At 45.9% G+C, this 25,287-nt stretch overlaps 1 protein-coding gene across 1 annotated transcript; it reads left to right on the top strand.

Moving 5' to 3' along the window:
- The first annotated feature begins 8,986 nt into the window (after positions 1 to 8,986).
- CNMD (chondromodulin) lies at positions 8,987 to 23,535 on the top strand. The gene is made up of 6 exons (XM_050976496.1): positions 8,987 to 9,448; positions 11,867 to 12,007; positions 15,050 to 15,163; positions 17,770 to 17,923; positions 19,058 to 19,260; positions 21,602 to 23,535. Exons 1-6 carry the CDS (start codon positions 8,987 to 8,989, stop codon positions 21,815 to 21,817), a joined length of 1,290 nt encoding a protein of 429 aa, XP_050832453.1. The 3' UTR covers positions 21,818 to 23,535.
- The last annotated feature ends 1,752 nt before the right edge of the window (positions 23,536 to 25,287 follow it).

Genomic DNA, 25,287 nt, shown 5'->3' with positions numbered 1-25,287 from the left:
TTTACATCGTTTTGCTAATAAAGCTGCAAAATAAAGCTGTTGACTCTTCTTTCATCAGCATCAGCCCCATGAGTCTCTCCCATGTCTCGCCTGGTGATTAGAGCAGAGGACTGGGAACATGGGTCTGGAGTTCAGCCCTTAATGAGCCTCCTGTTCGGTGTGTTTCACTCAGGGCTCTTGACCTCTTTGCACCTCAGCCAACTCAGCTGTAAAACTGGCTGAAGGATGGACCTCGTGGAAACTATCCACTGTGCCCCAGTTGAGCCTTGAGTCCAGATTCCGTGGGTATATACAAAATAAAAATCAGCAACAATTTGAATCTGCAGTGATCCAGGTCAAATGCCACGAGGACATCAAGCCTTGCCAGTGTAAACAGTGCTCAGTCTCTGGGGTCCCCCATTACAATGTCAGAGCAAATCTAGGAGCTATGCCTGCAATTTGTGCTGCAGTGAAAGAAAGTGCTGCAGCCTCCAGCACGCACAAGGCAAAGTGGTGCCAGCTCCAGTATCCAGGTATATCAGCACCTGCCACACCAAGCAGTACAGTCCCCAATGGGGGAAGCAAGGTCCCCCTTACTCTCTAAGTCTCTGAGCTGCCAGAGAGGCGACATCACTTCCCTCATGGAGAAGCTGGCATGAAGTATGCCAAGGACAGGAAAGCCTTAGTACTGTCTCACACCATGTCCAAAATGTTTCCAAACTGTCCCACAGTCAGGATGGCACCTCTGTCAGCACCTGTGTCTCACTGCAACAGAAGGAAGTGAAAGGAGGTGCTGGCACAGCTTGTTTGCAGTGTAACACCTTCCAGGTATGACAGTGATGCTCAGGACAAGCCTCGCCACCTCACCCAGTCCAGTGCACACACACATCCACTCACATAAAGCACAGTGATTTCTCTCAAAGTTGGGAGCAATTGAGAGCTTTTTTCCCCCTAAGTGGGAGGTTGCAGGTCAGACTTCTAGGTGGCATAGAGGAACCAGAGCTTCCAAGCTGTCATTTAAAGGTGGGAAGCAACGAAGAGAGAGGCTCCATCCCTTGGGATTTCAGCAGTGTGGAGTCAGTTTTGTACATGCCATTTGTCACAGTGGGCTTAGCAAAACTGAGCAAGAAACTGTTTCCAGACAGAGCAAGAGCACCTGGGATCCACTTAACTTAGTCCTGTGGCAAGGCCATTTGCTCTCAAACCTGTTCTGCACCTTCTTATACAGTCCTGTACTGTGCAGCCTTGTGGAGATGAGACTCCTGAAGCAAAAAGCTCTTCTTTGGGCATCGACAAGAATTTCAGGTGTACTTCTCTGTCTGTCTTAATATTATCCCACCTTGAACCATGCAGACATACCCGGCCAAGCACAGGCTTGGAAAAGGCTGAGGCTGAGAACTGTCTTTCAGAGCCTCCTCCATACCAGGTACCTACCCCTTATAACCCTGGCTGCCCCACAAAGTAGCCTTTAGTGACTGGTGAGTTGTAGGTGTGAAGAAGAGGCTGGAGTGAAGCATCCTCTGGAGCTGGGAATGTGGGTATTTGTACAGCATGATGGGATCAGTGCTGGTGGCTGGGTGTGAGCACAAACCTTCAGCGTACAGTGGCGACCTCTGTTCTGGTGTAAGGATCCTTTTGCTGAGGATTTTCCATCCCTTGAGGAAAATATGCTAACAGGCTTTAAATAATTAAACAAATCACATTGAAGGCAAACCCAAGTTGATCTTTAAAATGCATTATCCTCAGAAGGCACTAGAAATGCTCAGTGCTTTACTCTCTCCTCAGAGCTCTTCACACATTAACTAATTCATCACACAAGGGACCACCCAGCTGCATCTCGACCACGGAGCAAATGCTGTGCCAGTCACTTCCGCCTTTAAAACTGTGTTGCCACAGCTGGAGGCCAGGTTTCTTCAGCACCAACCAGCTGAGGCAGTGAGGCAACAAAGCTCTTTTCATCAGGCCAAGTTTGCACAGAGGACGTTTCTCCCACAAAGCCACTTGCTGATCCCAGATGGAAGGCAGGTTTCTCTTGTGGCCACAAGATACTCTGGGGCAGCTGCAACTACGTCCTTGCAGGAAAGGGGAGTTGTGTGTGGTAAGGACCACAAGTTCGGTTTTCCATGGGCAGAGGCCAGGAAATCAGCTACTTTGAGCCTCTCCTCTGGGCCACCAAGGCCATGGATGGTGGAGAGACATTTGCAGGAGACAGAAGACAGGAAGGCAGAGCAGCTGCAAGGCAGTTCTGTCTCCCTAGCACGATGCTACAGAGCCATTTATCTGGCTCTCTGTGAGCTAATTGTTCTTATCCCACAAACCAGCTCCAAAACTGTCCTGATAATAGGTCCTTGCTGTCCCTGACATACTATGCAAGGCCAGGCGAACAGCTTGAGACAGCAATCAGAAGGTCTGTCAGCCACAAGAAAGCCTGCCTGGTAAGGAGCAAGGAAAGTCCAAGCCCACCCCCAGCCAGTGTGCCCCCAGCCAGGTGTGCATTCACAGGACTCCATGGAGGACAAACTGGTGGACAAAGGGACTGCCACCCCTTTTCCAAACAGAAAGTTTCCTGTGGTGTGGTGTTTTCCACCCTCACCTCTCCCCTGTGCTATGCATGGCCCAGAGTAGATGGAGTTTAAATTATTTGACAGTTCCCCTTTTGGGATTTGGGAACACCATGGAAATGGTTGCTCGTGGTGCTGTGGGACAAGCCCTGGTAATGTGCTAGGCATCCTGGAGGCAGCTGCAGCTGTGAGCCCCAAAGCAGCCAGCTCTTTCCAGCAGCTCATAATTCTCTCTCCAAACTCACCTGGCCTCCAGGGCCACAGGCTGCCATTCTTCCCCCCATCCCTCACTCTTCCAAGCTGTCCAAGGTGAAAGATCCACAGCTTTTTTCATGCTATTTCTCAAGCATTTGTTCCTCTCAGCAGTCCACACTGGACACACATGACAACCCTGCTGCCCCAGGCTTACCAAATAACATCTTTGAGACAGGAGATTTGGCCCCAGCCAGGCCAAAATTGTCCTTCTTGCAAGTACTTCATTTCATAAGGAAAGTGGAGTCCTAGCACTGTCTCCTGGACTTTCCAGCAGGAACTCACCCCTTTTCTCATCCATATGCAACCTAAGCACAGAGGTCCTTAGAGGAAATGCAGCTCACACAGCCTTTAGTAGGGAACAGAGGTCCTGGTACACCATGATGGACATGTGGTAATCTCACGGTCATTTCTGAGGGCCAGCAAGCTCAAGAAAAGGGTTGTGAAGACAAAAATCCCCACAGCACTAAAATTTTTCATGGTTCTTTCACTCTCCTAGGCTTAGTTTTTGAAATCTGATGTGAGGGAGGGCATTTTTGAAAAAAATTATTTTTTTAAGTAAAAAAAGACCTAATCTGGGGAAAGAAGTATTGTAGATTGGCTAAAAAGAAAAAAAGCCTCATGTAAGAGAAAAAATATAGAACAGAAAAAAGGTGAATAAGGATTAAATCTGCTGGAATGAACTCCTTCAAAAGTCTCACTGAGGTGATGAGAGAAAAAAAGTGTTTAAAGTGTTGTCAGAAGGGTGAGTAAAATACACAGTTCAAGAGATTGGATTTGTAAAAAGCATTCTGGTGCTGCAGATGCCTGTGGGACAATCTCATTGGAAATATTCTCTAAAGTCAGGTCATGAAATTATTGGGAGAGCAGCCCATAGATAGAAAAAGAGAAATACAGTTGATTCATGGGTGTTTTTGGTTGAGGGGGAAAAAAAATTAGAAAGCTAGGCTTAGCCTTTGCCACAAAGCAAAAAGAGACTTAGCAGATTTCTCATCAAAGTGTAAAGAAGCCTCTGGGAAAGAAACAGATTGATGCTACCAAGTTGTTTAAGATAATAACTACCTCCAAAGCGTGAAGCTGTGGTTGGAGGTTAAGACAGTAGCCTATGAGCAATTTGCGCAGAACAGCTACAAAAGAGTCCACATCGTTAAAGGTAGGAATGAAAGCATGGAATGACAGCTAGTTATTTTATTTTATTTCTTTAATTCAAGGAAAACAGAAGGCACAGCCACTAGCTAAATTAAGAAGAATAAGATGGAGACATATGGATAGATGGGAGCCAGCCCTGAGGAAAAACAAATCAGCCTTTAGTGTCCTGGGGTGAGGAAGAGCAAACTGTGACGGGCCATATGTCCTCACCCAACCACAGGAGAGAAGAGGGAGGATTGGGATGAGCAGGATCCTGCACCAAGCACACTTAAGGCCATCCTGGGGCCAGCTCAGCTGCACTGGGTTGTCCTGCTGGAGATGTGTCCCAAACAGGGCAAACAGGGATGCTCATCCTCTCCAGAGAGTAGCATTAGAGTATGGACCTTGCAGGGCTTTCCAGGGAGAATTTCACAGCCTGCCAGGAAAAGCAATGCTTTGGTGTTTGAAATTTCATGAGTTGCTGGTCAGAGAAGGGAGGACTGTGTCAGCAGGGGAGGAGAGGAGGAAAAGCAAGCATCCCTGGAGCAGCAGAGTCCAAGAACACCACAGAGATGAGCACTATGATGATGACAAACATACGTGGTTTTCATCCTTTGGCCTCACTGCCAGCAAGACTCTTTAGAGTTTATCAAAATTTTTAGGCTGTCACAAGTTAAATAACTAAGGAGCAGAGGAGCCGTGGCGGGGGGGGCTTCTGTGAGAAGCTGCCAGAAGCTTCCCCAGTGTCCAGCAGAGCTGATGCCAGTCAGCTCCAAGACAGATGTGCTACCGGCCTTGTCTGAGCCCATCAGGGATAGCAGTAGCACCTCTGGGGTAAGAGAGTTAAGAAAGGGGAAAAAAAGCTGGCAAAACAGCACATGGAGACAGGAGTGGGAATATGTGAGAGAAACAGCCTTGCAGACACTGAGGTCAATGAAGGAGTGGGAGGGGGTACTCCAGGAGCAGGAAGCCAAAAGGAGGCTGTGACCATGTGGGAAGCACACACTGGAGCAGGCTCCTGGCAGCAGCTGTGGCCCCATGGAGACAGAAGCCCAGCTGGACCAGGTTTGCTCACAGGACTTGTTACCTTGTGGGGACCCAGCCCATTCCTGAAAAACTGCAACGCATAAAGGGACCCAGGCTGGAGCAGTTTGTGCAGAATTGCAGCCATGGGGAGTTCTCATGCTGGAGAAGCTCATGGAGGACTGTCTCCCATGGGAGGGACCTCACACTGGAGCAGGGGCAGAATCTCAGGAGTCCTTTCCCTGAGGAGGAAGGAACGGCAGAGCCAACATGTCATGAACTGACCATAGATGCCATTACCTGTCCCCCTGCACCACTGCAGGAGAGAAGGGAGAGAAAATCAGGAGTAAGTCTGAGCCTGGAAAGATGGATGGGGTGGGGGGAAAATGTTTTTAGAATTTGGTTTAATTTCTCATCATCCTACTTTGATTTGATTGGTACTAAATCAAACTAACCTCACACTGTCCTTATCTTGACCAATGAGCCTTTTGTTATATTTTCTGTCCCCTATCCAGTCAAGGAGAGGAGTGATGGAGCTTTGACAGGCATCTGGCATCCAGCCAGGGTCAGCCCACCACAATACCAAAGCCAATATTTTCTTTTTCTGTAGGACTTTTTCCTCCAAGGGCTTTGGTTATTATTGAAGAGACATCAAGTATGTGGAACGTGAACTGGCACCATGTTATGGTGTTGTAAAGCCATGGAAAAGCAGAGCAGTGAATCAGGTGCCCACTCTCAGTAACCCTCACAAATTTTCATTCAGGCCATAATGGAGTTCAAGAAACTATTTGGACCACTTAGAAAACGAAGATGAAATGCATAAGGCACAACAAGACACTTTCAGAAAGGCACACAGCATGACCAAATCCTTCTCATTTTTAATATTTCTATTTCTTCTTCTAAACTTTTCCTTTAAACTTGAAAATAATGAGAAAATGTGCTTCCTTGAGACAAGCCAGTACTATCAGCTAAACAGCCTCACATTCATTGTAGCACTCCAAGTGCTCTGGAATGCTTTTCAGCCCAGAGGATAATAGTATTAGACGACCAGAAAGGCTGTCCTGTAAAAGACTGTTATTATGATTTCCAGTCTCAGAAGTTGGCTTAATCCAGCTGAGCACACACATGTTATTTAGAGAGGAGACGGAGCTCAGACACTGCTATCACCATCATCTTTATTGCAAATGAAGGGTTCAGCCAGTGAAAGGCAAGTCACGTTTTTTTTTGTCCTAAGCCCTGCAAACAGTGGCTGTTGCAATCGTCTTTGCACTCTGCAGCCGAGAGTCTAGAGCTGCTGAATGCAGAGCTGTTTGCACAGATTTGCATCTGTCTAAAAACTCCTGTTTTCTCTCTTGTCACCTAATCAATCAAACGGTAAAAGATGCACTCTCTGCACCCTCCAAGGAAAACAGCTCTGTGCCCACACAAAAGGCAAAGCATGAGCATAGGGGTTAACTAGAGGTGGTAAGCTGTGAACCCTGTAACAGGAGCAATTTTTTTCACTGCTTGAAATTTCATGCTGCTCTTCCTCTGTCTATGGAACAAAAGAAGAAAAGGCAGTTATGCTCTGAATTGGGAAAAAAAAAAATCTGGGATTGTTCCCTGCATGAGAAAAATGTGTTTGGAGGATTACTTGGAGTATCTGCCCCTTGACTTGAGGAGGAAATGCTGCACAGCTTCTCTCCCAGGGTTTAGGCAGAACAGCTCCCTCCCAAAGGACTGGTTCTCCAACCCACACCTCCCCAGGTGAGCAGGACCCATCTCACACCACAGTTTGCCAAGGAGCAGCAGCCAGGCACCAGTCCCTGTGGGTCAGCTTGCAGCTGGCTCCACTGCTTGGAATTGCTCGAACCTGCCCATACTAAAACCTGCCAGGGCCACTGCTGCCTCATCCACAGGGTGGGGGTGAGCCTTACCACTCTATCCTTTTTGCTCCAGGGGGAATATTGCATTTCACCACACAGCACTGGAGTGAAGGCCCCTTCGTGAATATCCAGCACAGAATTCCACCAATTCATTCCTGCACTGGTAGTGTCTCTGCTCACAGTCCTTGTCAGGGCAGCCCCGGCCACACTTTTGCAAGACAAAACAGCTCAGTCTCCCTCTGTCCTTCCAGTCACCTCCCCAGAAAGGAACCACTGGGCACTCAGATTCATGCCAGGATGGGAGGGACAACAGCTTCCTCTCCTTAGTCCCTGGGAAGCAGCTCAAACAAGCTGAACCCCAGTGTGCAGCAGCTCTTCCTGGGCAAGCACTCCTTCCCTGGCACATTTTCCCATGGGAGACAAGTACAGGGACCTTAAAATAAATCTGTCTTTTTAAAGCAGAGATGCTAAATGAAGGTTTGAGATCAAAGGCTGGGATTCTCACATTTTGCCAAGATAGACATATCCATTCACGAGATTTTTGGTGTAACAAAATACTTGCTAATGAAGAGGATCATAATCTTATTATTAGCCCGAACTACCACAGTATGTCATTCAAGAGCGGGTTGGAATATGTCCTAGTTTAGGAAGTTGCACAGTGGGTTTTGCTTTTGATTTAATGAGCTGTGATTGTGTTTATTTTCAGCAGCAACTATGCCCGATAAATTTTGGTTGAAGGTCTGATCGTTAACGACAGTAATCGACGGAAAGGATGAATTTAGGTTGAAGGGGAGGAAAATGGGAATTATACGTCTTTGGGATTCAGTCCCCAAGCAAGCAAACACAAGGTGGTCAGGAAAGCCTGAGCTTTCTCTGCTTTTGCAGTGCCTGATGATGGGTTTTTAACTACTGGTTAACTCAATTAAGGGGATTCAGACATGGAAAACCAAAGATTTTTGCTGGTATGGAGTGGGGCACAGAGGAGAGCCAGGTGTAGGAAATCAACAGTGGGGGCCAGACGTTCCTTTTGTGGGATGAGCCATGGTGGGACAAGGTCATCAGCTGGCTTCCCTATCAAGATCCCAGAAATTCTAAGATGGCGGGGGGAACATGTCAGTAGTGTGTAACAACTGAACGACCTGCCAGATGAGCAAAATGGAGAAAAAAGGGAAAGAAAAACATAAATAGAGACACATACTTTGAAAAAAAAATATTGCTGCAGCAGAGCTGGTTGGTGTAGGCCCTGCTCTGGAGTGAGATGGGGCCCCATGCAGCACAGTTGCTCCAGATGAACCCTCCCCACTGCTGCCTGTCTGGGTAACTGCAGCTGGCACCACGAGCAAGAAGGGCAGGGCAGGATGGGGCACAACCCAGACCTACCCCCACCATCACACTCCTTTTTCAGCTGGTGTCTGTGTCTTGGTTTCCAGCCTTACAAAGGATGCTATGCTTTGTGTTTGACACCATCAGCCCCAAAGGGGTCCAGCACAGTTTATTTTCCAGTATCAAAGCGTGCACACACAGGCATGTGCATATATGTACCAGCAGGACATCCATCCATAAGGGGCATGAAGGAAACACAGACAGGGACAGACACGTGGATAGACACACATAGCCAGTTGTGGCCTTTAAAAGCTCGTCATGTACAGTATTAGAATGGTTGTGCCCAGCCTGGACACGGGGCTCAGCCGAGGCTGATGGCTTGTGCCAGTCAGCGAGGTGTTTTGCAGAGCAGTCACCGACCAGCAGTTTGTCAGCTCCAGCGCCTGTAAATTCCTGTGGCAAGTGTAAAAAATCAGTCAACACGTTGTTCTATTTTAAAAAATGGGGGGTTTTTATGACGGCCGTCTGTCTGACGGGGCACCCCTCTTCTCCGCCACGGCGGGCGGGGGTGCGTGTCCCCTACAGCCCCGACGCCCTCGGGAAGGGTTGGGAAGCTGGAGACGACACCCAGGGGGGATCACTTGGAGGGGACGGCGATGGGGCAGGAGGGCACAGCCCGAGGGAACTCCCCCGGCTGCCGGGCAGCTCAAGGGGCTCATTGTGCCCGGGGCTGGGCGGTGCTGCCCTTCCCGCGGGCCGGGGCCGGGGCTGGGAGCGGGGCGGGCCGGGGCGGTGCAGCCCCGCCGGGGCCGGGGCCGGGGCCGAGCCCGGGCAGGTCTCCCTCCCGCGGCAGCCATGGCAGAGGGCTCCGAGAAGGTGCCGATCGCCCGAGTGGGGCCCGACGATGTGGAGCTGTGCCTGCCCCCCGTGAGTGCTGCCGGCAGGCACCGGGCGGGACAGGGTGGGATGGGGACAAAGCGTGTGGGCATGAGTTGGGATGGAACGGGACCCAGAGAGTCGGGACGGGAAGGGACGGGACCAGTTGGTTTGGGACAGTGGGGAACGGGTGGGGTCGGGACAGGTCACGATGTAACGGGACGGATCGGGACAAAACGGGTCCAGTCGGATCGGGTCCGGCCGGGGTCCCTGCCTTGTCCCTGCTGCCACCCGCGCTCTCCGCAGGCGTACGCGGCGGCGGCGCCCCCCGGGCCGGGGCGGCTGCTGAAGGCCGGGGCCGCGGTGCTGATCGCCGGGGCCCTCCTGCTGCTGGCCGGGGCCATCGGCGCCTTCTACTTCTGGAAAGCCACGGAGCGGCAGGTGAGCGCGCCGGGCCAGGCACCGGGCACGTCTGCTCCCGGGCAGGGTAGGCGGGGAGCTCCCGCACATACGGAGAGGCACGGGCTGGAAGCGCTTCTTGCGAGGTCTATAAAGAGGTCTTTAAGCAGACCTGTAGGGTTTTTTTCCTTTCAAAAATCCCCAAACACCTAAAAACCCAAACTCATAATCGCTGTCTTTGGTGGCTGTGTGGATGGAGCTTCCTGGAAGCACATTTATTAGCAAACACAAAACATATCTTTGAGAGCACAGGCTGTACATTGATTTCTGCTCACAAATCCTCAGTGAACTCAAACCTCAACAAGTCCCCAGGGATTCACATCCTGGGCAAACTCCAGCTCTCTGGACAAAAAAAACATTGAAATGTGTAAATTCTTTTTTCATAGCATCTGCGTTCTCAGTCCAGATTCTACCTGGACCCTCAAGTATGTAATGTTGTAATTAACCCATTAATAGGCACCGTTAGTTCTGGTGCTTTGTATGGCTGTGCATACACTTAGGTATGCAGCTGTGGAGCAATTTTTAAAGTTAAGTTTTATTATTTACAGTTTCTGGGGTACATGAGAAACACTTTATGCAAAGAATGAAACTGAGAAGCTGGTGATCAGTGAAAGAACCAAACTTCAGAGCATTATAACATGTTTACAGATTAACTTTTCTTTCTGTTTACACAGAATTTATGTTTGAAACATATTTGAAGCATGATGGTACGCACATGAATGAACCATTCTACATAAATTAAATTAGTACCCTTGAATTTACTTTGGAAGAAGTTTTGTACTGCCTCTGGCCACATGCCAGCCTTCATCAAGGAGAGCCTTGTGTGAATTCCAGGAGCCAGAGCAAAGGTGGCCCTGTGAGATACACCCCTACACATAGGGATAATTCAGATAATCAGAAAAGTACAAGCTTTTACAGCAAAAAGACAGGACACATTGCTGACCTTTAAGACGTGCTGCAAGAACCGTGTGCTTCTCTAGGCTTTTGAAGAGGGAGAGGGATGCAAATGGTGGCATGGGCAGGGGACAGTGCTTTCAGCTCTGAGCAGGTAAGTGCATTTGTGGAGTACAAGACAATGCTTCCATTTTTTAATGCTCCTGTCATTCAAATTCAGCCATACAAAATATGTCACATTCATAGTTTCCATTAAGCTTCAAAGTTGCTCTCTAGGTGAAGACACTGGCAAAGCTGAGAGTTATTTTTCCGAGCTGCCTTCATACTCAGAAAGCTGCACTTGACTTGCAAATATTTAGGAAGCAACTGCAAAAATTATATCCAGGGTAATTAATTTTAAAAAACCTAATGCAATTTTAAAATTCTTGGTTTCATTTTATATCTTTAAATTCTTCCCTAACTGACAGGGCTATCAAAGTCTCAACTCTAGCTCAGCCCCTGTCAGGGAGAGACCAAATATACTGGTCAGGTTTTATGGACCGTGTTCAACAGGAGTCCTAGAAAGCAGAAATATGGGAGTGGCTGTGTATAACTGAGGAACCATAAATCTTTAGCACCTTAGACTTCCCTGAGCGAAGGTGAGAGAAGAAGAAATTTGTCTCTAGCTGTCAGTGTAAATTTTTCATTAAAATGCTGTAAGGGCTTTTTTAAGACCCAAAATAAACTGCTTGTGCAGCACTTTTTGCAGAGCTGCACAGGAGAATCACAAAACCCCTCCACAGATTGTGGTCCTCCAGCAAATACAAACCACACTGTAGCTCTCCTCATTGAAAATAGGATAAGGGCAAATCCGCTGACAAGGAAAATATGAGCCTATAGAACTTCACATCCAATTTAAACAAAGTTCACATCCATTACAAGCTGGGAAGTGTCTTCGTATTCAAGAGGAACCTGTTTTCCTGTGCCTCAGCAGAACATCCTAAGAGATAAACAGGGGTTGGCCTCTTTCAGAGTAGGACATTCATGCCTGCTGTCCTTCGGGAATCATGCCAGCATAACAAGCAATTCCTAAAATGTCCTATAAGAGGGTTTTTAGGTCAGAGTGAACATGGGTGTGGACTCACCCCACATTGTTTTTGAAGTAAAACTATAACCATGCCCTGGAAGTCAGATCTCAGGTCTCCAGTCCTACCCGATGCTCAGAGCAGGGACAGCTGTGGGGTCAGAGATGGTTGCTCAGGGCTTTTTCCAGACAGGCCATGAAACTTCCAAGGATGGAGACCAAAAAACCTCTCAGGGTTGTTTGGTCTCCATCCTGCCCCACTGCCAGCCGGCCCCACTGCTGAAGTAGTGCAGTGTTGGTTGCTGGAGGGTTATCAAATGCCTGCAGCAGCAAAATTTAGGAGCTAAATAGGGATATGAGAGTCAGATTGACCCATTGCCTGGTGTAGGAGGAAGGCAATAAGTAATTACTGGCATGTGCTACCACTCTTTTATTGATTCCAGGTGTACAACGTTCACTATACTATGAGTATTAATGGAAAAGTACAAGATGGATCAATGGAAATAGATGCTGGAAACAACTTAGAGACATTCAAAACAGGAAGTGGGAGTGAAGAGGCAGTTGAAGTCCATGATTTTCAGATCGTAAGTGTGCCACTCTTGTCCTTCATGTAACACATTCCAGCGCTGGACTCTTAAGGACACCTTGTTCTGCCCTGACTTCTCTGCCCCACTTAGTCTCAGGTTCCAGTCTCCAACCATCCACACAAACCTCTCCTGGCTTGCATTCCCAGGGAGACAGTTTCCTCCAAAACAAAAATCCAAGTGCTCTTTTGAGATCAGCCATGCCAGGTACCACTCCAGGAAGTGATGTGGATTAGGCTGTGTCAGGTTTGACTCCATGTAAATACTTTGCATTTTCAAACCACTGAGCAGAAATGTGACACGTGACCTTGGGGTCTTACATTCTGTCAGGCTGTGACACAACCCTCGCATGATTTCATGTGGTTTGAACTGGCAGAAACACCTCCCCCAGACATTCCTGTTTGAGGAGCAGAGGGTCAATACAGTAAGCCAAGGAGACATCAAGGAGAGACCACTCTGCAGTGCTTGACTTGGGGAGCTTCCTTTGCCTTGAGGTCAAGGATGGGAGCTGCTCTCCATGGCTTGGCCTGGTTTCAGCCCCATGGCAAAGGATAGAGGCATTTAGCATAGTTTATGCATCTGTGCACCAAATGCCAGGTGCTGGGCCACTTGGGCTGACAGCAAGCACACTCAGGCACCCCAGCAACTCAGCACAGAGCCTGGACTAACAGATGCCAAACCTCAGCAGAACTCAGCAGCTTGGATAGAGCAGGGCTCTGAGCTGCCCTGAGCTACTAGGGCACATCTATGTGATGCTGCATAAACCCATCATAGGGCCCAGAGCCTGCAGTTAAATGTTTTCAGGTGCAAAACAGTCAACTTCAGAGTTAAGCCCTCTGCAAGTCAAAGCAGCACCTAAAACACAGATGCTGCTGCTAGGAAGCATCTCTGCTTCTGGAGCAGCCACTTTTCCCTTGCTGGATCTAGAAAGGCAATAAAATCCAGTTCCTTGGCTTTTCAGCCAGAACAAATGAATCCATGCCAGGAAATGCTGGACCCCCAACTTTCCCTACAGCTGTGGTTCTGCCTTTATGCAACTCTCATTACCATCACCATAGCAACATTATTAGCAGCTGAGTAAGAGCATCCACAGTGAGCTCTTCTCATTTACCTTTGCCATTTCACATCTGCACAAAAGCAGCAGTCCACTGGAGATGCTGAATTCATGTTTCCTCCACGTGTGTTGCTGCCTGTGAGATACTGCCTGTCACAACCAGGTTACAAATCAGCTCCTAACACCAACCAGCTCAAGGGACCTCCCAGGGACAGTGCCTGCTTGTAATTACAGAGGGCCAGGGACAACCTCAGCAAAGGGATGATGCCACTTGGGTTTTCAGCCAAGAATGCACACAAAGGAGAAAGCAACTGAACAGACATGCTTCCAACAGACTGGTATTTACATTAGCAGTTTTGGATTGACTGGCACTGCTGGAATGACTGCATGGTCAAAGAAGGCTTGGATTTGGCAATATAGGGTAATCCTAGAACACCTGGTACACCACAAAGCCTTATGTCCGAATGCACCCATCCTTGCATAGCCATCACCTCTCTCACTGCTTTTTGTAGTAATTTTGTTGTGAAGGGGCTGTGTCCAGCTACACAGGACCTGCAGACACACAGGACATGGCTCAGGTGCCCCAGTCCCATCCATCTCATGCTGCACTACATCACAATGTGCTGAGTTGGAAGGATCATCAGGTCTAATTCCTGGCACAGGACCATCCCCAAGTGTCACACCATGTGCCTGAGAGCATTGTCCAAATACTTCTTGGTCTCTGCCAGGCTAGTGCTGTGATCACTTCCCTGGGGAGCTGTTCCAGTGCTCAACCATCCTCTGTGTGAAGAACCTTTTCCTGATATCCAACATGAACCTCCCCTGACACCTCAGGCTATTCCCTTGGGTCTTGTCACTGTCACCACAGAGAAAAGATCAGTGTCTGCCCTTCCTCTTCCTCTCACAAGGAAGCTGTAACTGCAAGGAGAGCTCTCCTCAGTCTCCTCCAGGCTGAACAGATGAAGTGACCTCAGCTGCTCCTCATACAGTTCCCCCTCAAGGCCCTTCACCAAGTCCCGTACACTCCTTTGGACACTCCATAACAGTTTAATGTCTTCCATTGTGGTACCCAAAACTGCACACAAAGGCATCCACGATACCCCTTCAAGGCAGAAGACAGGGGTCATGCTGACACCCACACCCCTTTCTCCTGACAGCTAGAGGTCAGGTAGAAAACCAGCACAACTTAAAGGGCACTAGGTAATTATATTTAGGTGGTTCACTGGAGCTTGTGCAACCACAGGAAAACCACAAAAATTCTGCCATTTACAATGAGGTATCTAAATTTATAATGTAGAAGAGAGCTCTTTTATGGATCTCCGAAACCTACAGTAGAAACGTAGACACTACAGACAATGGCAAGATGTTGATGCCCAAGGTTGGAAGGTTGAGGCACAGGGCTGGGAAGGTATGTCCCAGGACTTGCAGGAGACTTGCTCCTTCTCTTGCTTAAAACTAGACATCTATGATTTATGCAACCGCATTCCACCCTAGTAGGCCAGATGAAGTCCCACACACAGATTTCTGCACCAAACTGCCCGTCACAAACTTCCCTTTGCTGTCACAGTCACTTATTTGTACAGACTGAACCAAACTGCCCCCACATTTTTGTAAAACTGTGTCACAAGGGTACCATGCCACCAGCTAGCACAATTTCAAGACTGCCTACGTTAGGTGCTAAGTTACAGTTCAAATTATGTCAACTAATTCCTTAACAGAGCTACTCCAAGTAGCCTACAACCTGCATGGAAGCACTTACATAAAACACCCCCCACTTTCAGAAATTAAGCAAAAACTTCTAGACCAATTTGACCAAAATTGTGACGCTAAAATGATGAAGGGAAGAATGTTTTATTGCTTCTGGTTTTAAATAAGTTTAACCTTCAGACTGAAAATTCAGTGGCAATTTTAGCAGAGCTCAGGCACTTTCTTGGGGGTGGTGAGGAGCTGGAGGGCTGTGCACAACCCCCTGCCTTCTGCTTTTGCAGGGCATAACTGGGATCCGTTTTGCTGAAGGAGAAAAGTGTTACATCAAAGCTCAGCCAAAAGCTCACATCCCTGAAGTTGATGCTATGGCTAAAGTGAGCCTCTCATCTGAGCTGGTAAGGCGTAGTTTGCTGTTTTTTTAAACTAATCTTTGTATAGAGAGAGCCTTAATGTAAATACAAATAAAAATGGCATTTGGAAGCCACTCTGGCTCATGGTAGGGTTAGGGTAGGATACCTGGGATTCATTGACTGGTTGCAAGAAGTCCCTGAAAGGTAAGAAAAACAAGGTTGGTATCAGACATGTCACTGTGTCCAGCGACATCGTGAGAGGCTGCAGATTAGTGAGGGGGGAAGCCACAGGCTGATTTCTGCCAGATCCCCAGGAGATCTCTGTGACAAGAGCACCTGCCTGAGACCAGGCTGAGCACAAGGCTGGAAGGGAGGGCCCGGAAGAAGCAGCTGCTGTAGTCAATGCAAAGGAGGGCTGTGGTAGATCCCAGGAGATTTCTATCAATGCTCTTGAGCAGAAGCTTTAACTCCATCACTCTAGTCAGTAAAAGGGAATTGTGGAAAACATGGCAAAAATTAAAATAACTCAGAAGAAACAATTTATTTTAAAAAATATTACTTTGCCTTCTCAGCATAAAACTTAATTTTACATGTTAATAGAATTTCATAGAATTTGCATCACAACCAGCACAAAAGCTGCAGTTCTCACCCAGATACCACCAAACCTCACATCTGCCCAGAAAGCTGATTGCTTTATGTGCTCAAAGCCTGAGTTTCCCAGAGCTCAGACCCCCAAACTTATTGCTCACACAGGAGTGGCTCCAGTGACTTGAGTCCCAGCTGAGCCTGGATGCTGCTGGAGGCTCAGTCACTGGCAGGAGAGCACAGGAGATCCACAGCCCTTTCCCTGGGCCTGCTCTGCTCCTGGGAGAATAAAAGCAAGATACAATTAGTGGGGAGAGAGGCGCTGTTAAGGCTGCACCTCCCAGCAGTGGTGCTGTGACTGCTGAACATCTGCTTTAAAATTAAGGGGGAAAAGATCTCTCCTAATAGAGTCAGAAAGGCTGACAAAGGTTACAAAGCCTCCTGAAGCTGGCAGGATTTTCCCCATGATGGGAAAGAGAACTTGCACAAATTCCAGAAAGAGAATTCCTGCCTTGCCTTATTTTATAAAAGACAGCTGGCGTTGACTTGATTAGTGCTATTGCTTGAAGTCAAAGTTTGGATTTTTCATCTTTTTGTAAAAACAAAGCCACAGACCTGAAGACATTATCCTAAATAATCAAAAACTTATTTCTAATTCTACCTGCTGACAGTAAAACTATTTCCTTGTCCTGTTTTTTGTGCATCTTCTGCCAGGATGCATCACCTGTGTGACTGTTGCAATGAATCGCATGCACCATGCAGCTTAGTGCTACCAGTAAGACAGTAATATTTCCCTGTCAGATTTTCCAGGCCAGATGTACTACAGGAATGAAAAGCAGTATTTATTTTTCTGGGCCAAGTCATGTCTCTGATATGGAAGTATTTAGGAGAAAGTATGCATATGCTGTTTTCCTGCAACGGGCATCAGAGCAAAACTACCTACAAAAATTGTTGAGTAAAATGAGTTTTATAGATACCCAAGTTCTGGCTGCTCCCAAGTCAGGATCATTTCAAACAGAAACAAAGGATATTTTTATTTCTGAAAATTAGAGTCAGATATTTCTGATGTTGATAAAAGCTTAAATGGGAGAATATAAATAAAGAACAGCAGACAGATTGGATAGCAAACTTAAATTACTTGGGACCTACAAAATAAATCAATAAACACTAAAGAAACAACAGCTCAAGGGAAGGAATTGATCTAGTCAGTTATATAACAAGTCTTGATGACTTTTATGAAAGCAATTTAGAATTTTAACTTTGAAATCATGCTGTTTTTCATGATTCAAAAGTTAGTTTTCTTTTAGTATTTCACCGTTGCTATAAAATACTTACACATTTTATGTAAAATAATACTTTGAACTAACAACTTTAAAGAATCAATCACTGGCATTTTCCTACATTACTTTGAAGATATGAACCAAAAACCTGCAGGGTACACTTCAAAAAGGCAGGCTCCTTTAACTCGCACTTCAAGCTTTTGGTCAATTGAATTGCTTTTACCAGACAAGACCTTTAATCAGACTGATCATATTGACTTAAAACTGGAAGCTGGAGCAGTTCTCAAGCTATAATCCTCTCTAAAACTTTTGAACAAGATTCCTCCCTTCACCCCCCATGCACGCATTGTAAACAGAGTTCTATATTGGGAGTATCTCAAATGAGAACAGGGCATAAGAAAAGATGAGGGACTTGGGTTTTGCTGGTATTTCATTGCTGCTTTGCTGAAGCTGGTAGAACTTTGGTTTCTACCACCTGAAATTCTGGTGCTTTGGGCTGAAAGACCTCTGTCACCCACCGTCATGCATGGGGCAGAAGCCTTCCAGGAGTGAGATGGGTGAAATCACAGCCCCAGCAAAGGTGACAGTGGCTTTGCCCTTCATTTCAGTGGAGGCAGCCTTTCCCCAGGCTTTGGCTCAGCACGATTCCTTCACGTTCATGACATAGAAGGATGCTTGGTATTAGTTGCAGCATATAATTATACAGTTTGGTGCTCAAGAATTAGCAGCAAGCAGGCACATGACTGCTCACTGAGCAGCAAAGGATTTATGCTCTTCTATTTGCAGGAAGATGAAATCATGCCTGTGAGATTTGACAAAAACTCCCTTATCTGGGTGGCTGCAGATGAGCCTATCAAGCATAACAGCTTCCTAAGCCCCAAAATTCTAGAGCTTTGCAGGGATCTTCCAATTTTCTGGCTGCGACCAACATATCCCAAAGGTAACATTTCTTTTATTTGAAAAGTATGTTACCCCTCCCTTCATCTAAATGCCTTCCCTTCATCAGGTTTGCTACTGAAACTAGCACATCTGGAAACCAGACTCCTTTCCTCCCTTGCCCACGCCTTTCCTGGGCTTGTGCCAAGATTGTGGGTTTGGAGTTTATCCCCTAGATATTTTCCATCCTTGTATTTACTCAGACAATTTGCATAGCCCAAGTGAGTGAACTGCTAGGAAATGAAATATTTCCAGAGAGGTTAGTCTACTTCTAGAGAAGGACAAGACAACAGCATAAACTAGCCCCCAGGAACACTGGCCAGGAGTTTGGGACCATAGCCTGTCCTGTTTTCTACCCTGCTTCCCCAGAGGAATTCAGTGGAGTGGAAGGAAGATGCTTTAAGCCAGCCAGCTGGTGGATGATTTGAGACGCTGGGGCAGTCCCAGCTCTGAACTCGGGGCCCATAGGCAAGCTTAGCAAAGGTGTTCAGGAGTCACCAGGAAGATGGCAACCTCTCCACGTAACTTCCAGGCTTCGGAGAGAAGGCTCAAAAATATTTATTCCTCCTTGGTCCAGTTAATGTCAGAACACTTGGGTGGGACAACACATGTGAAAAAAAAATTACCACATTTTAGAGCACCTGTGGACCCAAGCTACCAATATTTTCCACTTCTCTTCGTGATCTTGAATATCCCACTGGGCAACAAAAGAGCAGTATCAAAGCTGTCCAGAACCAGATATCCCTGAGAGCAGGGCACCATCCCGCCATAAAAGCATTTTTGAAAATAAGTGAGATGTGAACAGCTGATCTTGCTAGTGCTGGAAACTGCTGCTGGGTTTGTATCTCGGTTAGTGACTACAGACTGGGTCAAAAAACTGCCAACAAATCTCAAATTTTGCCTCAAGGAGAGAAGAGGGGAGGGGCGGAAAGGTAATCACACTGCTTTGGACTGGCATTGGACAGGAAGGCAAGCAGCTCCCATGGCGATGCACATCAAGTTTGCCAAGGCACAGTTTTGGCTTTCTCTCTGCCTTCCATCCTCTCCTTTTTTTAATATTTAAAGAAATCACTGAAATCTTAGGTAACTACAATGACACACTCAAGGTAAGATTGTCCCTCTGGGATTATTCCTTCAGATAACCAAAGGAGACAAATGAAGAGAAACAAGCGCCAGTCAGAACCAAACTTTGATGAGGAAGACTTAGAAGCTGCTTCTGAGGAAGTAAACCCCAGGTCACGCACCGTGCAGCTGACTCAAGAGTTTGGCCACCAAGCTAATGAAACCAGGCCAATGGGACAAGATACTGATCAAACATTTAATCCAGACAACCCATACAACGTGAGTATTTGCACTGTAATCTTCCTTCAGAGCTCAGGACTGTGTTAGACATGTAACACTGGTAATGTGGGGCTTGTAAATATTTTTTTTTTCTATCTGCACAGTCTTTGCTTTTTTAGCTTTTCTAGGAAATAATAGACTGGTAAAACACCTAAGAAGCTCAAAAATGTCTTCTCTCCAACCTCTTCTCCCAGTTTTAGATTTCAGTCTGAAATAAGCACAAGTACTTGAGGTCACAAGGTTAAGACAACTTGATGCCCAGTTGCTTTTTGAGGTTTCCAGATCCATGTGGAAACAGCACTGGAGATGTGACAAGCATAGCACCTTCTGGAAACAAACCAAAGCTGGTCTTGACCAGATAGCTGAGACCTATCATTTACTGTGTGAAGACAGTCCAGTAGCTAGAAACATGCTTTGCTCTCAAACAGAAATTAGTACCAGACATGACTGCTACAGAGGAACACAGCAGAAGCGTCTGGGTGCAAAGAGATAAAGGTTCAGCCAAATGAATTTCTTTCTCAGCCTCTTCTCTATGAGGGTAAGCAATCCTAGACTAGCAATAACATGACAGAGAAGAATCTGTTTTGAGACAGGAGCAGTGGGTAGAGGATGACTGTCGTAAAACTTGTTCTCACCCTTCAAGAAGCAGCAGCTCCCAGAAAGAGCAGAGGAGCCACCCTGCTGCGTCCCAACACCTCTGCCATGCTGCAGGAACACTGGCTGTGCAGGAGGCACCTTCCAGTCTGCTGCACCAGCGCCAGACAATTTACACCCACCATTTGGTGCAGCAGGAGTAAGTCATTTCAATACAACACTGTCACAAGATAAATGCCTCCTGCTTTGGAAGTAAGTCCCAGCTTTGACTTGACATTTATGCAACAGCAGGAGATCATTATACTGTGACAGCATTCTGCCGAGTTGACATCCCTTAATTAAACTTAAATTAATCACTCCAAATAAAGTGGATCTAAATCGACTCTCTCACGAGGTCAGTAAAACAGCAGTGGCACTGGAATGTAGCTTCTCCTCACAGCTGCTAATGTGACCATGAGGTCTGAGCTGCCCTGCCTCTGGAGGCACATCAGCTGCCACAGGTGTGCACTTCCAGCCAGGGGCAGCCAGGCCAAATGGAGAAGGGCCAAACAGATGCAGCCAACAGACTTCCCTCAGCCTGCAGGGCGGGGTTCGCCTTCACCAACAGCTACTGCACTGATGCCTATCACCAGACTTTCTTAGAGACCTAGTCCAGTCACTGGACTGACAAGCAACATTAATTATGCTCTAGGCCTTTCCTGAGGGATGAAATGAATCCTCCCCAGAGCTATTTCTCTTTACTCACTCTAAGTGGAGCCTGACAATGAGCTCAGGTGATATTCATGGTGCAGGTATCTGAATTCAAGGATGATGTTTTCCCGACCAAGAAAACATCCTCCCTGCTTTAAGGACAGGGAAGGAGTTGCTGGGATCCCTAAAAACACCCATCTGTCACTTATGTCCTGTAGAAGCCCAGACAATGGGGTGGTACCTTTCTGTGTCACTTGTTTTGCTGTGCTGCTACTTTCCAAAAATGAATGACAAATGGTCAGGTAAAAAGCTTACTGGTACTTCAGCATTTGTGCATTACTGCTGCTTTTCTTAAAGTAACACCAATGGGCAAAAAACAACCCAAGTTTCCAAAAGCAGAATATCAGGTTACCTTTTTTTTCCCCATGAATGAGGAAAGGAATTTTGAAGGGTAAAGGCTTTTAGGTATTTTGTGCATTGCTCCATTTAACTCCTTACTGTCAGCTACAGAACAAGCACAATTCTCACTGTCAACAATGCACCTCAGTGTGGCAGGGTGGGAAGAGCCAGACTCAGAGACAAGAGCCAAATCCTCAGAAAACTGCAGGGGACCAGAGGAATAGTTTCCTAAAAGTGCTGTAAAAAGTATTAACATACAGAATCTAAAACTAATAATAAAAACCACATCATATATTTCAGGAATTCTCACCTACATGAAAGATTTAGGTAACTATCTTGAAATCTTTTCCATCACTAATATTTAAAGTTTGGGAGGAGGTTACTGTTGCTGGAGCTTTTGCAAGGACAGTAGAATAAAAATAATGACGTTAGAGTTGCCTGTTCTTTCCATCTTAGAAGGGTGATCGCACCAATTCTACACTTCTGCCAAAGAGAGCAAGTCAAAAAATAATAAACCAAGATGCATGGGAGTTTTGTCAATCTCCACAGCCCAAGACTGCAGGTTTTACCTTTTGTGGGGTTAACGGGAGCATGGATGTATTCTGCTATTCCATGAGAATGAAAGCACTGGGATGACATTTAATAATTTACATTCCAGCAGGTGGAAGGTGAAGGGCTGGCTTTTGACCCCATGCTGGATCACCTGGGCGTGTGCTGCATTGAGTGCCGGCGAAGTTACACCCAGTGCCAGCGGATCTGCGAGCCCCTCATGGGCTACCACCCGTGGCCCTACAATTACCAGGGCTGCCGCACCGCCTGCCGCATCATCATGCCCTGCAGCTGGTGGGTTGCTCGGATCATGGGCGTTGTGTGAGGAAATCCCTTGACCAAAACAAAACAAACTCAACTGGAGCCTTGACAGAATAAGCAGGAATACAATGAGCTGATAAAAGACTAAAACCAAAGCAGCGGTACCGATCCTGCCTTACAAAATCAGAGCCTGTTTTTCTGCACCAAAAGCAAGGTCAGATATTCCAACTGGAAATTAAAATCTCAAGTAAATATTACATTAGCTTTACAAGAGGCAAGGGTAAATTAGCACTTGCTGAATTAAAAAACTGAGACATCCCAAAAAAAGACAATATTAAACTTTGCTCACAATTGGTTTAGCAGTCCATAAGCTTGCCCATACATCTAAATTCAGCCTTTCAAAACAAACGCCTCTCTTTCCAAGCTGTATGTGAAAATTTACACCCAATTAAGCAACTAGCTCAACTTGTACACTTGGGAGTGCCTTTAATCCATGTAGCTTACTTAAATAAATCACAACTTAAGTTGCTCCCTGTTGCTATTCAGAGTTGCCAGGTCATTATGAATGGTTATAAACCAATTACAGCATACCTTTCCCACAAAGCTGCTCCAGGGGACACGGGAAAGCGCACATTGTGCTAAATCGGAAACAAACAGCAGGAAAAGGGGCTGTAGAAGGGAATGTAAGTGGCCGCAGAATCAAAACCCTTCGCACATCCCAACATCAAAGAAGCCCCAGCATCAAGAATCCTGTATCCATGATACCACTGTAGTGTCTAACAAGTATCTGCTATCCAGCTACTACAGCAAAAGTATTTACATGCAGTTACAGACCAAGGAGTCTCAAGACCTTTCAGAATCTACAACAGCCACTGTTATTTATAAATCCTTGAACTAGACACTTTTGACACAAGATTACAACCCCTCTTTATTTCACATGGATAGCAGCCATTCAAACCAGTTCCTTTAGTTTTGCTGAAGCTCACAATCCTTCCCTACAAGAGAAACTGTTTACCAGAAGGGAGAGGAAAAAAAAAAAAACCTTGTTTTTCCCTCTCCTTTCTCACCTCATGCTTTTTGCCATGGCAAACTCTGCAATTATTGGGATTGATCCCATTACACATTAAATCTCTAAGGAGGGTACTAAGCTGAAACGCTCTAAGGTGGAACAACTTAGTATTTCTAGCCTTGAAAAACAAAAATAGTGGTATCACACCGCCTTTATCCATACTATGTATCTTGAACCCTACCTCCAAGTTTATGGAGCTATCTACATGATCTTTATTAACAAAATGGTTCAGATTTTCCTAAAGTCTGCTTTCTGGAGCATTCATTTTTATGACTAAACAGCTCTTGAGATGTTGCAAGCCCAGTAATGTTATTAACACTGCGTGACACATAGAAAAGAGGAATTAATTTGACATAATCATGGCTTAAAGAAAATAAAGACAACCTCATGTGGAATGCTAAACTGCATATCTGAAAAGCAAAGTGTTAAATGAGAATAAGATGAGAGTAGAATTCAGTATTTTGTTCTATTGTAGCTTTTTAGTATAAACTTCACCTTCCCTTAATCTGAAGGACAGACTTGCTTTGAAATATTTAAATTATAAACTTCTTAAAGTGGGATTTCAAGGCCTGTTAAATTTGAGTTTCTGCTTTTTAAACTGAAAATGACCTTGATCATTATGTTGTTTTAGAAGTACATCTATCATATGCTTAGAAAAGTCAGTTTTCCTTTTTTTTTTTTTTACTGCAGATTAAACAAACACATTAAAATAACCCCCGTTGTTCTTTGTGGTTTTTTCAATGTAGAAGGTGTAACAATTCTTTCACATACTCGTTCAAGAACTGTCTGAAGAGGAAAAGAAGGGCATCAGCAAGTGAAACACTGGAAGCAAAGAGAAAAATGTGACTGTGTCAATGTCTGAACTAGACTGTTGCTCTCTTTTGCATCTTGAGGGAACCTGTCATCTGCTTCTCTCTGTATCCCCCAACAAAACAAACAGCCTCCTTCTGAAGACACAAAACCAACTTTCTTGTAGGTGATTTCCATGTCTACACATACTTAACAGAATTAATTTTTAACAAAAGCTTGTAATCATTTGCTTTCTATTGGCAGTCAGAAAGCGTGTAAGTAAAAAGAGCATCCTGCTCATGGATATAGGGCTGTCACATATGGCATGTACAGCCTCTCAAAAACATGTCTGTACACACCATGCCACAAAAGCCACACTAAGCATTACGTTTATTTATTTCCAAGAGGTAGGCAACAAAATGCCTCCTCCAACTCAAGCTTCAAGCAAGCAAATTCCTATTTACATTCATATCAGATTCAAAGAGAGAAAAGTAAAGATCTTGTGCTGCAGCAAGGTTGGAAAAAACCAACCTTTCCTTCAAAATCTGATTTTGAAGGAAAGCTCTGAGACAACACAGGGACGGCAGTAAAACCAAAAGGCCAACAGTGTGAAAAGATGTCATGATATTCCCTGCAGTTGTGGCTTAGACTCCAGCTCTAACCATCCACAGTGATCCTTTCACTACTGTACGCTGTTTACTACCAGTAAGGTAGTACATTTCTCACTGCCATCACAAATGTAATATCTTGGCACACTAAAGAGGTTACAACATGTCAGCATTTGGGGAAGTATGGAGCAGAGTGTTCCTTGAATCTGACCCTGGGCCAGCAGAAAACAAATGAAAGCCTTCCTTTGGCCAAAGTTTAGGAAAGGAGAAGAGGAATGAGTTTGTCATCAGCAGCATCTTCCACCACAGGTGGGTGTATGTTTGTCACAGCACCGCAGTTCCACTATCCTTAAAACTTAATTACCCATGTGATTTTACTAGGAGGATTAGAATGGCAGAGCAGATTAGAGCAGAAAAAGGGGATATATTCAGACTGGTGAAAAAGAGATGGAAAACAGGGAGCAATCTCATATGGTTAAATAGATTGAAAGCCAGTGATGGGAAGGCAGGAGGAGTCTTTTTACTAAATCTACAGTTTCCTTTCTCCCCACTTAAAACAAATGAACCCTTTGTCCTTTTTCATACAGGAATCACCCTCCACTTGTATCTACACTGAAAAAGCAAAAAGCAGCTGGGAGCCATGGGGCTATGTGGCTTCTACCTCCCATGTAACACTTCACCCCTACTGCAGCACAAAAAATTTCCAAGAAAGTTTCAGTGAAGAACAGACTAATCACTTGTTCCATGCAATGCAGGGGAAAAAAAAAATTAGGGAAGCATAAAACTACAGTTGGCAATGAACTGATTGCTGATTGACATGTCTAGGTGGACAGAATCTCTGTTCAGAAAGGGCAAAAGAGAGACTGAACCAGGAGCACCATCTTCTGCTTCTGAGAGGCTCAGCTGGCTTTTTACAAATACCCACTACAAACTGGTCTTTCACAAGCACATATATCAAAGATGAGAGAGGTAGCCTTAAGCTGCAGCAGGCATCTTCCCCAAGAGCAGGAGCAATCCCATCTATGGCATTACATGGGAACTGTTACATCTTGCTGTCCTCTTCCAGTA

This window comes from Serinus canaria, chromosome 1, assembly GCF_022539315.1.
Source record: "Serinus canaria isolate serCan28SL12 chromosome 1, serCan2020, whole genome shotgun sequence".
NCBI lineage: Eukaryota > Metazoa > Chordata > Aves > Passeriformes > Fringillidae > Serinus > Serinus canaria.
This window is presented reverse-complemented; position numbering and strand designations above follow the sequence as displayed.